Consider the following 12,301-nt stretch of genomic DNA (forward strand, 5'->3'; position numbering starts at 1 on the left):
GAGGGCTAATATCCTGTGAGACTTACACATCCGGACAAACAGACAGGTTAGGCTGTTGGTTTGAGCTCTGAGCTGGGCAATTTTGTTACAAAAGTTTCATCACCATTCAAGGAGACATCATCAGTGTGTTCTGAGTTGTGTTCATCTGTCAGAACACAGGTCTTTAAATATATGAGATGCAAATTGAACTGAATGTTGTTTGTTCGGATATTTCAATATCCAAACAAACCACATTCAGACTAATTTGCATCTCATATTTCAATATCCAAACAAACAACAGACTAATTTGCATCTCATATTTCAATATCCGAACAAACCACATCCAGACTTATTTGCATCTCATGAAAAGGTTCTGACAGATGAGCACAACTCAAAACACACTGACAATGTCTCTTTAAATGGTGACAAAACGTTTGCAACCAAATTGCCAAGCTCGGAGCTCAAACCAACAGCCTAACTACCAACCCGAGCTACTAATATTCAAACACATTTCAAACAGACAGGTACTACCAATCAATCAGACACTGGTAGTAGACAAGGTCAGAAGATAGCAGTGGTGATATACGTAACAGTGCCAAGTGACAATATCACAAAGGAGTATGAGAAGCTGGAGAAGTATTGTGTCCTAAAGGAAGAATTTGAGTGGGTGGAGAAAATAAAGGCCAAAGTAGTCCCAGTGGTGGTAGGAGTGCTCAGGGCTGTGATTCCTAAGCTGGCAGAATGGCTTCAATCGATCCCATTAACAACATTAGAGCTCTATGTCCTAAAGAGTACAGTACTAGGAACAGTTAAGGTACTATATATAGGAACAAACTCCCAAGTCTCTAATAGAGGGGTGAGATTGAAGAAGACACAGAACCACCCATAGGGGTGAGGATTTTTTTAAAGGTATGAATGTACACACACACACACAGTCAGTCACAGAAAGTGCAACTTGCAAATATATGTTGATTGCCAAACACCCAAATTTTGATCATGCAACAGGGAATGCTGCAACAGCAATACGTGAGGACTGGTCCTAAGTTACATTTTCAGTGCTGTTGTAACTTCAGATGGTCACTAAATGAAGGGTTGTTAAGGATTGTGTGTACTGGTATATCTAGATTCTATGCAAAACCCAAATATTTGCAAGTTGAGAAGAATTCATTCCAGTAGCAATTACAATTTTTGAAATTTACTTGCGTTAGCATTTTAAATTTGTACTTTGGGGTTTTGGTATGTTCTCTTTTATAAATTTCTGAGTAGAAGTGGAGGAAAATGAAACCAAATTGCTTGCTTACATGAAGTGTAGGATCTTACAGGTCCAATAAAGTCCAAATTAAACACAACTAAATTTGCCGATAAATTCTAGTTAATCTATTGCTGGTGCAATATCCTCTGTAAAATGGTTTTCTTGAAGCATAGCAACCTGCGTGTTAGCAGATGTATTTTGTCACCGGTTTCCGAAAATTGCTTTTCTTAATATAATAAATTGCATTCATTCTTTAGCACAAGCCTAACTTGTCTTCTGGAAACAAGCAGAACCTTATTGGCCACTGATGGCATAGAGACATTGCAATACTGAACAGCATAGGCTCAGCCCTACCATTGTGCAGAGGAAAGCAGCTATTTTCGGTGATAGGGGCTAGGATACAACTGAGGAGATAGAGGATGGGACTGGCTATCATGAAACCTATCTTGAATCCTTGGGCTCAGCTATTCTGTGAATTATATTCTACCATCACTGCTGAGATTTGAGATTTGTGATAGGGAAGAAAGATATACCATTTTGTTTTTTTGTCATAAGCAAACCTAAATATTTCTCATGATACAACCACTTGATCAGTGATTAGTTCATTTGCCACTGACAAGTCAAAGAGAAACTAAACTGACAACATTATTAAAGTTATATGTCTTTCAGACTCAACAGACTGCAAAACTGGGATCATTAGACAGCAGTGAAGAGAATCATAAAAAAAATTCTTGTCATCTAATGGCCCAGCAAGACAAGCAAAATGTTCTCAGAAGATGAGAACCAAATATGATTTTATTAGTTTCTAAAAAGGAATGACTTTATTGCCTAAATAAAAACAAACTTCAACGATTTCAATATCTGGCTGGTGATTTATATAAGCAGGCAAACGAACTCTTTATATGCAGTTGATAATATTGGGTGCTGACAGCATTAACTGGATGTAAATGAGGACAGAATTGATGTATTTAAGGGTGAATGAAGGATTTATATATTCTTCTGGGGAGAACATATGTACCCAGGATTTATAGAAATGAAAGTGGCATACTTTTTGTTCACAACTGTTATGAACTGAAGTCTTTTGCCTTGGGGGAAGGGCTGGTCTTCCCAGCATAATCCTGAAATTCTTAAGATTCTTAGGATCTTCTATCCAAGAGCTGACCAAGGCTACCTAGCTTTCAAGATCATCCAAGGTCAGGTATTTTATTGGAAGCCCCTTAGAATCACATGATTGAGATAGGTGGATACATATATTAAATAATATAAATAAGTAAATAAACAAATTTGCTGCTGCTACTTGCTGGGGCATTCCTGGTATATTTATATGAACACATCTGTGAAGATTTTCTTGTATGATGCAAAAATGGCTTGCCACTGCATTTTTCTAAGGTATTTTTTTTCTCAACTGCTATCTAGTTGGGTGCTAAGACAGCTGCTGCTTATACTGCAGCTAATAGGCCACTAGTCTTTTGATTGCAGGGATGAGAAATTATTACCTTAATTAATATTCCAAAGAGGGCCATTATCTCCCATTGTCTACACTATCTTCAAGGCCTCCCTTCCTGTCTAGTAGGAGAGAAGCCTGCAGGGTTAGAAGCAGTAAAAGATAAAGCTTCTCTAAGCAGCATCTGTAATAAGAAGATAAAATATTCTTTAGACAAGGCTGAAGATAAAAACTGTCCCTACCAGCCAATGTTCTCTGAACAGAGGCTTGGTGACTTCTAGTACTGCAAACCCCAAGCATATGTACCTATATGGTCAGTGCTGGTGATCTCTTTTATCATTCAAGCAATAGAAGCCACAGAAGAATTCATAATGCACTTGTGGGTTTTGGATTTTTTATTATAAAAACAGTATTTATCCCACTCATTAAAATCACATTCAAAAATCGGCAAAAAAATCCATAATAATAACCCAGAGAAACAAACCAGAGATCAATATTTACAGACACTGCAGGGACAGAGGGGTTTTTATTCCACCTCTTCTTGGAAGGAAGGGGAGAAATCAGATGGCAGAACAGGCAAAATTCATCACATGGGGGGGAGGGGGCATGCAGCAGAGGCAATTGCATGCGCTTGGGGCATGAGACCTGACCCCCAACTGAAAGCCGTCCACCCCAACCCCCATTAACTGCAAATGAAAGGAGGAGGAAGGATACAGGGAGGATTCAACCTGAGATTTCTCACCATCCTGTGGGAGAAATCGTAATGCTTGGGTGGGAGGGAGCTTGAAAGGGAACACTGTTTTATACAAGGCATACTGGAAGGGGGGAGATGAGCAGGCTTAGCTTTTCAAACCCCACCTGGCCCCTTGGCACAAATTTATTTACAGAATCCTTCAGACACTTGGGAGTTGGCACAAAGCCTTGATCAGGCTGTTTTCAGCTACTGCAGTCCAGCTCCAGCCTCAAGAGGCCCTGAAATGAGGCTCGGGCAGCTCCAAATCACTTTGGACATGAAAACCACTGCCCCTGCCTCTTTCCACAGCAAAGCAGCACAGGTTTTGGCAGTGGAGACAGCAGAAATAGGGGCAATTCTCACCTGACTTCAAAGAAAAGAGCTGGAGGCATTAATATATTCTGGGCAAGACAAACACAGGGGGTCTCCAGATCTCTCCTGGGGTCACAGGGAGCACAACTTCATCTTTGCTAGGCTAACAGAAACAGGCACAAAACCATCTTGACATTTGGCACCGTTGATTGAGAACGCCTGTTCAGGCCTGGAATAGCAAAGGATTTCAATTCCTAAGGCTGTTGCTGAAGCAGCAGCTGCTGTCCTGGGTGGGAAATATCAGATTTGGAATGGCAAATGATAGGATAAGAAGGTAGTAGTAAGGGTTAAGGACCTGGACAGAGCACTGGGGAAGAACAGGACTACACTTTTATTAAGAATTTCTATTACTGTGTAATTGTTTAAAAGCCAGACCTCCTTCCCAGCCTGGAGTGGAATACCAGCCAATCCTGAAATATATGCTTAATTGCTTAGCAATGGACACCTACCCAACACTCTTTGGATAGGTGAAAATGCATTCTTCAGATCTCTCTGGCAAGAACTAAGATAGATTTCTTCGGGATCTACCATAGAACTCTTGTCAGAGTTCGGTATGGGAAGGTAAAGGGTCTGGATTTCAGATTGTCTTGTGGATTTCTCCTCATTTCTGCTAGCGTTAAGAGGACTTATTTTAAGACAATGTACATTCCCAAAATGCCATGTCAACAGGGCCCAAGCTAGCAGGATCTGTGGTATTCCTTATGTATACTTTGGCACACATCTGACACCACGGTGAGAAAGTAGGAAGGAACTGCTCACATGCATGGCACTCTTCAGATTTCCTTGTGTTGGTCCTATTTAGGGGCAAGGCCTTAATTTCAGCCTTGCTCAGTAAGGAATGAGTAGACTCTTATCCACCTTATCAGTCTCCTGCCCCTGGAATGGGTATTGATCCCCATGTGCAGAGGGGATAGGGGAGGAGGGAACCTGCCCCATGCTTTCTGAATACCCCCACCCCCTCATGATATCCCTGGGGGTTGGGTGGACGTCACAATGATCAGCAAGAAGAGACAGGAGAGAGGGTGGGGATGGTGGGCAAATCCAGCTGAATAAATTAAGGATGGGAAATGAAGTCAAGGAAGGTCAGAGGCCATTGGTACTGCTGCTGCTGCGCTGAATCAGTGGGACCTTGCTTAGCTCTACCACTGGAGAACGTGGCTTATGTTTCATTTTGGGTACCCTCTGCAGCAGCTGTTGAGCTTCTTGATAAGCATCACGCAGCTCCTTCTTCCATTGCACCAGCTCTGGATCGCTCTGAGAGGAAAAGATGATGTATTAATGAAGAAGCACAGGAAAGACATATTCCAGAACAATAGCAATAACTTCCCTGACAGGGAGAGAGAAATTACATTTCATCATCGGTCTTATTCTTCATCCTGCGAGCAAGACTTTGCCCCTTATGGTGAGCCCTTATTACAAATAGAATTGTCTTTTTAAAGAATATTTGCTATAAGGAGTCAGCAATATGCTCACTATATATTTTAGACTGCAACTTCCATCAAACATGAACAGTGGTTAGGACTCATACTCCAATACCACTTGTAATCCATTTAAGCTGAACTTGCAAAAAAATTACACTTTAACATGCATTAGGATTCTTGAGCTGTTGACCCAAATCAGCAAATACATCTATCCTTTTAAAATTTAGATATAAATGATTAAAGCTTCCAGGGATTCCCTTGTGCTTAGCACCATGTCTCTATGCCAGCTATTAGCATCAGTGTTTTTTCCCAGCCGAGGAGAGCAACTGGAGAGAGAATTTCAATCTGACCCTATCAGCATAGTCCTGTCCCCTGAGGATCTACTTATTATTTGCCCTGAATGCTTTTTAATACCCACATACTCTGCAGTGTATGGAACCGGCAAATTGCAAAACCATTTTGGTTACAAATATCTGGGACATTATTTAGCAAGATAAAATCCCTCTAGATATCCATGGAAAGCAACAAGACAGAATTGCTTAGCTTTGTTTCCCTAGCTTGTACTTCTCTAGAGAGAATATAAATATGGCTTTTAGTGACTAGGGAATATCTACCACTTATTGCCTCCCAATATTGAAATAGAAGCTGCTTCTGATCCTCTAGATTTATAAATTAGACAATAATTGTGCAAATGCAGTTAAGCTCTATTTGAAAACTTAATAGATACAGATCATTCTGAGAAGCATTTGCCAAGCATACATGACCACTAAAACAATTCACTATTCAAGTCACTTTTTCCATAAACTGAAAAGAGCCTCTAAGACAGTAAATAATGGGGATTTTAGAGAACCACAATTTTTAAAAAGGAACACAGATTAGCCTAGAGCCATGATGGTGAGCCTATGGCATGCATGCCAAAGGTGGCACGCAGAGCCATATTTGGTGGCACACCAGCCATCAGCTCTGGCGCACGCATATGCGCACCAGCTACCTGATTTTTTTGTCCTTTTGGAGGGCCAGGGGAGGCCGTTTTTCACCCTCCCTGGGCTTTAGGAAAGCCTCTGGAGGATGGGGAAGGTGAAAAACAGCCCCAATGGGCCAACCAGAAGTTTGTTCCCGAACTTCCAGTTGGGCTCTTGGGATTGTTTTTGCCCTCCCCAGGCTTCAGGAAAGCCTATGGAGGCTAGGGAGGGCAAAAAACGGCCCCAACGGTTGGCCAGGGCCTGGGGAGGGCAAAAAATGGCCTCCCCCGGCAATGGATCCTTTCTGAACTTCCAGTTGGCCCATTGGGGCCCTTTCTCGCCCTCCCCATCCTCTGGAGGCTTTCCTGAAGCCTGGGCACGCCGTAAGAAAAAGGTTCTCCATGACTGGCCTAGAGTGAAACAGGAATAGCAATAGCAATAGCAGTAGACTTATATACCGCTTCATAGGCCTTTCAGGCCTCTCTAAGCGGTTTACAGAGAGTCAGCATATTGCCCCCAACAATCTGGGTCCTCATTTTACCCACCTCGGAAGGATGGAAGGCTGAGTCAACCCTGAGCCGGTGAGATTTGAACCGCTGACCTGCTGATCTAGCAGTAGCCTGCAGTGCTGCTTTTAACCACTGCGCCACCTTGGCTCTTTCCAAGAACAGGATGCAAGAGAATTTCAAATTAACTAGTTTTGCTATTTTTCTATTTTGTGTGGAATAAAAAAAAACATCTTTCTTAGACAGATACCAAAGTTTAACTTCACAAAAGATTAAATCGACCACTAAGAAAGGTTCTTAGGAGAGACTTTATGAGAGGTGAAAATCAAAACAAAGCAACTTACATCACACTGCAAAACAAATTGCTTGCCTCCCCGGATCTTAAGCAGGATGCATTTTCGATCTTTTACTTGTGTCTCCTCCACTGACTGGATCTCTTCCATAGTGAGCAGGGATTGCTATAATGCCCCACCCCAACAAATATTTGATTAATGAAAAGAATTTCTAACATATATCTTAAATATTCATCTTTCACCTATATCTAAACAGTGCCCCTTCTCCTGGTGCTGTGCTATGGCCTTAAACACACACAAATGTGTGCTTATCTCTGTATGCTATATCTCCCTAAACACACACAAATGAATATTGAATTCTTCCTATCATGTATGGCAAGTCTTCATACAATCCCAAGTCTGATATTCTATCTTTCTCACCCTCTAGAAAAAAAGCTTGTTCCTTACCGGAGATTCTCCCTCTCCACGCCATTCCAAACGATTTGGGAAGAGGTAGAAGTATCGCCTCTGCCACTGAGTAAGGAAAGGGTTCCCTAGTTTTGACATATAGCCATGCATGATGCAGTCTTTGCCCAAGGCATAATCTGTGCAAAATAAGTGAAGATAACACTATGAAGGCTAACAAAAAGGTGTTATAGGGAGCAGAATGGGACTAGTATCAATGAATCCAGACACCCTTCCCACACTAAGAATAGGGAAGAAACACCAAGTTTCCAAAAAGAAAATTCTTGCCCAATAAGTCTGCTTTGGCAAATGGGTTTTGTGTACAGAACAGCAACGAGGCTCACCTTCCTCATGGCCCAACTGCTTGTTCTTTGCTCTTTTGCGGGCCTCCAGCTTGTCAGTCTCAGCATTGACTGTATCAAATACAGTCTCTGTCACCTCCTGCTGCCAGCGCTCTGAGATGGTGAGTGGAAAGTTGCGATAGAGCTCCTGGTCACTATCCAATAGCTGGGAGGAGAAACAAGTTATGTCACTGTGTCTCCAGGATCAGAGGAAAGCAATCCTCTGGGTTTCAGCTGCTGAAACAGCAGTACAAGAGGCTACCTACTTCTGGATTTCCCACAACAGTCTTTCAGTCAGTTTCAACAACATTTTGCTTATGTTCTGTTTGCTCTTTTGGAAAAAGGCCTATTGTTTTCTCCTCAACAGTGTTATTTGCTCCAGCTCTATCCTTTCTATTAGAAATAGCTACAGTTCTTTGTGAATGTTTCAGATTCCATCTTTTCTACTACATCCTAATTTCCTCAGCACTTTTCCTAACCAGGAAATTATTCCTTCACAAATCTCTTCAAATTTCAATGAATTACCATGTGTCCATTTACTTTATTATCTTAATGAAGATAGTGGTATACTCTCTAATTTAATTGACAATCTAGAAGAGCAGGCACCTTATTTTCCACCCCTGTATTAATTCCACTGTATCCTTTCTCAAAGTCTTTTTAATTTTTAAAAATGAGATACTGGCTGAATCAACAAGGCACTTATACAACAAGATATTATACAGCGGCAAATTATGACAAACATTTCTTCAGCTATCACGGATGTATGACAGTTCCAATTGCAGGAGTACAGTTCCAATTGGTGGAAGCAAGCAAAGGGGAAACTATAAATATTGTGTTCCTGCTTGTAGGCTTCCAGGGAACTCTGGCTAATGCTAGACACAAAGGCCGAAGCAAAATAATCTGATTCCACAAATCACTCTGTGCCAGCTCTTTCTTAGCACCAGCCTTCAGCTTAATCAGAATTCCTAGGCAGACACTATAAGGAGAAGGCTGGTCTGCACGGTTATTCCTTGGTGGCAAAGCACATAATTTTCTGTCTCTTGTGCTATTTCATTGTCTACTGCCTGGATCTTTCCACCACATGTAAATTCAACCTGTTTGAGTTTTATTTTCTGAAGAAAATGGAATATCAATTTTAAAATAGAAATTCCTGTAATATAAAACTGCAGCTACTCAGCAGAGGACACCATAATTCTGGGAGAGCCTCCTTGTGTACCTTAATTCCTTTGGTGTCTTCTTCATCAAATGAGCCAATGTCAAAAGCATCTGCTGCATTTACCTCCCCGCGTGGTGGAATCAAGGGTGGAGGATACTACAAAGATATGATGAAATAAAGTTAGCAAAGAGGAGAATGCCATATCTTTTCACCCCCACCCCCACCCCCACCCCCCGGCATCATAATGCTCAAATACATGTTATTTTCTTTCCCGTCAGCCTTTCAACTAGGGTTCCCCTCACCTTCTGGAGAAAAACCATCTGCCAATCCACACCCTGGAAAAATGAATTCTCCTTTATTTCAAGTGACCTAATGAAAATATAGAAAACAAAATAGTGATCGTCTTTGACTTTGCAATAGCTGAACCTAAAAGGCAAGAGATAAAAAATTCAAGCTATGATGACCTTTATGAACAGCAAATATAACTTATCATGCTTATGTATTTTTATAATCAGTGAGGAATTCCATTAGTGTGGAATTTCAAATTTTAATTTAAACCTTGAGAGAATTCAGATAAACCTAACTATATTGACATCTGTAAACTATTATCTTCTACTGGAATGCCCTGTTTACTCAGAAAAGTACATGTGTCTATTGCTGCAGTTATAAAACTAAAAATTCTGTATGTGTGCAGAAACAGCACAAATCAGTGTTAAAAATCTAGTCCATGAACTTCAAATCTAGTGCTGTTGTTTTTCTATGAAAAATATGCTTTTCCTCCAGTTTGAAACTTAGAGATAATACTACTTAAAATATCAGAAACTAAAGAAGTAACTGAATAAGACTTCGAATGGTTTTGGAAATAGAGGAAGGGAAGTGAAATTATTATTCTGTGGGCTCTCCCCCCCCCCCCCCAATGAATAGCAAATACAAAAGAAGGGGCCAAAAAATAAAACTCCAAGATAAATTAAGCAAGCATTTTAAATTTGCATAGTATATGGTAACATTTATTGTTTCAAAATCTGGATGATCAGTCCACAGAAATTATTAGCAGGGTATACATTTAATCAACAATATGTATACTGTTAATCATAAGAGAGGCATGCAAAGAAAAGAGCCCACTTCATCAGATGTATGGCACAAGTAAAGGTTTGGTTCATCCTTATGGGACATGTACCAAATCTAGGGCTCTATGCATTTATACAGGGACTACATTGTATCTTATAATGGTTAGAGAAGAAAAGAAATAAATTGAATAATGGATGATTTTATGAAATGGTAAATGAACCATAATATAATGCAAAAACAAGATTGCTGGTTGATCTTTCTTGCTAAGGAAAATGTTTTTTAAAACAATAGCACTTCATGTTTTCAAATTAGCTATTTATTATTGTTCTGAAAACCTTAAGATTTCAACTCCTGATCTATATTCAATGCTAATCAAAAAACCATGAAAATAAAAGCCTTACTTATAAGTAAACAATATTTCTGGAGTTTACATAACCCTGATGTGTTTTCCTGGTACACCCATGCTACAAGGCCATCTATGTGGATTTATCAGATTGTGGCTTGAATTTGCAACTGAGGAATGGAGAAAATTGGCAGCCTTGAAAACTAAGGCAGCAGTCAGATACTGGGGAATGGTTTTTATGAAGCTGGTTCTGTTAACATTAATTTCCAGGTTTTGAAGTTTTGTTCGTATTGTCTCTACAGTAATAGATTCAGGAAATATGTTATGATAGCAAAGGATATGAAAAGAATATATTCTTTGCAGGTTTTTGTTTTTCTTAAATAAGAAGTGAAGGAATTGTTCTCACCTGACTTCCAAACCCAACTTTATTCTAAGTAGAACTTTTTCTATAACTGAATATGGATGAGTAACCTTAAAACTCCGGCCCATCCTCTACATCTCACATAGTCCTTCAGCATCTTGGCAGGACACTCACCCACGACCCATACAGCCCAGCCGACGGTTGACATCTCTCTGTAAAAGTCCCTCCAGCAAAGAACGTAGCTCAGGTGAAAAGGAGTCTGGCAACTCCACAGCCTGTTGAAAAAGGAGGATAGGTTTAGTTAAAAGGTGAGAGATTGGAGAGGTCAGAAGAAACCAAGCAGAACCACCAGGGTTCTATCTCCTAATTCCTTCAAACTTTGAAACCATTATTTGTTATTCACTCAGGCTATCAGAAAAGACAATATTCCCAACTCCAAAAGCTGTGGGAGATCCCACAGAAATAGTGAATAACTTGGGTCCTACAGCAATGCCGTCATAATTCTAGTAGAAGGAAAGGAAGAATGCTAATATGCCACCCCAAAATCACATGTAATCAGTCTCATTTCATTTCACACAGCCCACAGCATTGTTCTGCTGCGTGAAAACTACAGACCCACTGGGAATTACTTTCACTTCTATCCTGTGCTTGCATATGTTTCTGCAAGAGATAAAGGGGGTTAAACTGCAATGGAATAAAGAGGAAGGAGAGCTGAATAGTTTTGCAGAGTCTGTCTATTTATAACTGTGGTTTTTTCCTCTATCAACAGTGGCCAGAGGGTTGTTTCTGTATCTAGACATTTTCAGAGGAACAAGGTTCTCTATCTCTGTGTATAAATCCTCAGATAATTATGATGATGATAATAAAATACATAAACCGTGGACATTGCAAAACCTGGAGACAGCAAAATAGAGAAGGAACTGGAGAAAAATCACAAAGATCTGCAAATAACAGTAGAATAACTGTGGCAAGAGAAAGTAAAGATAGTACTAATAGTGATAGGTGCCTTGGATGTAATTTCTGATCTGGAGTACCCATTGAACACCATTAACATTGGCAAAATCAGCATCAGTCAATTTCAAACGGCAGGTTTATTTGGAACAGCTTACACCATGGGACAATAATTTTAATATTATTAAACAATAACATTGGCCTATCCCAAGTCCTTGGGAAGGATTGTATAACTAGAGGACAATGGTTATGATCCTGGTGCCATCTGGATAGCATCAAGTTGAGGAAAATTACCAGTACTCGGCAAGTCAAAATCCAAGGTTAATTTACGGTTCCCAGCCCCCTCCCCTTTTAGTCCTGGAGCTTCCTAAGACCATTGTGGCTGAGCATGCCCACCTCAGTTAGTCACCTTGTTTTATTTAATAGTTCACTTAATTACACAGGTTAATTTAACTGGAGGTTCATCAACATTGAAATCAAAATATAACTTGTCTTCCTGATTTCATACTTGATGATAAACCATTTCCAAATATCCTGGGTGTGTTTATACATCACATGCATTTTCTAGTTAGTGGGATAGAGGCAAAAAAGAAGTCTTTATATTGGAGAGACCAAACTTTCCCAGCATAGTGTGAACACATTTAAATTAAAACTGTGTTTTGGTTCTTCTTGTGG

General features: G+C 40.2%; 1 protein-coding gene across 2 annotated transcripts in view; it reads right to left on the reverse strand.

Moving 5' to 3' along the window:
- Positions 1 to 3,052: 3,052 nt before the first annotated feature.
- Positions 3,053 to 12,301, reverse strand: part of GRK2 (G protein-coupled receptor kinase 2) — a 40,421-nt gene continuing 31,172 nt past the window's right edge. For both annotated transcript variants that reach the window (XM_087713917.1, XM_014064180.2), the window contains exons 15-21: positions 10,850 to 10,950; positions 9,206 to 9,272; positions 8,964 to 9,059; positions 7,751 to 7,913; positions 7,410 to 7,546; positions 7,014 to 7,127; positions 3,053 to 5,034 (exon numbers count right to left, since the gene is read on the reverse strand). In XM_087713917.1, coding sequence (XP_087570043.1) covers positions 4,864 to 5,034; positions 7,014 to 7,127; positions 7,410 to 7,546; positions 7,751 to 7,913; positions 8,964 to 9,059; positions 9,206 to 9,272; positions 10,850 to 10,950 — 849 coding nt within the window. In that variant the 3' untranslated portion in view covers positions 3,053 to 4,863. The remainder of the gene's footprint in view (positions 5,035 to 7,013; positions 7,128 to 7,409; positions 7,547 to 7,750; positions 7,914 to 8,963; positions 9,060 to 9,205; positions 9,273 to 10,849; positions 10,951 to 12,301) is intronic.

This window comes from Thamnophis sirtalis, unplaced genomic scaffold (genome assembly GCF_051295495.1).
Source record: "Thamnophis sirtalis isolate CommonGarterSnake01/CBP01778 unplaced genomic scaffold, rThaSir2_p1.2 scaffold_1, whole genome shotgun sequence".
Lineage (NCBI taxonomy): Eukaryota > Metazoa > Chordata > Lepidosauria > Squamata > Natricidae > Thamnophis > Thamnophis sirtalis.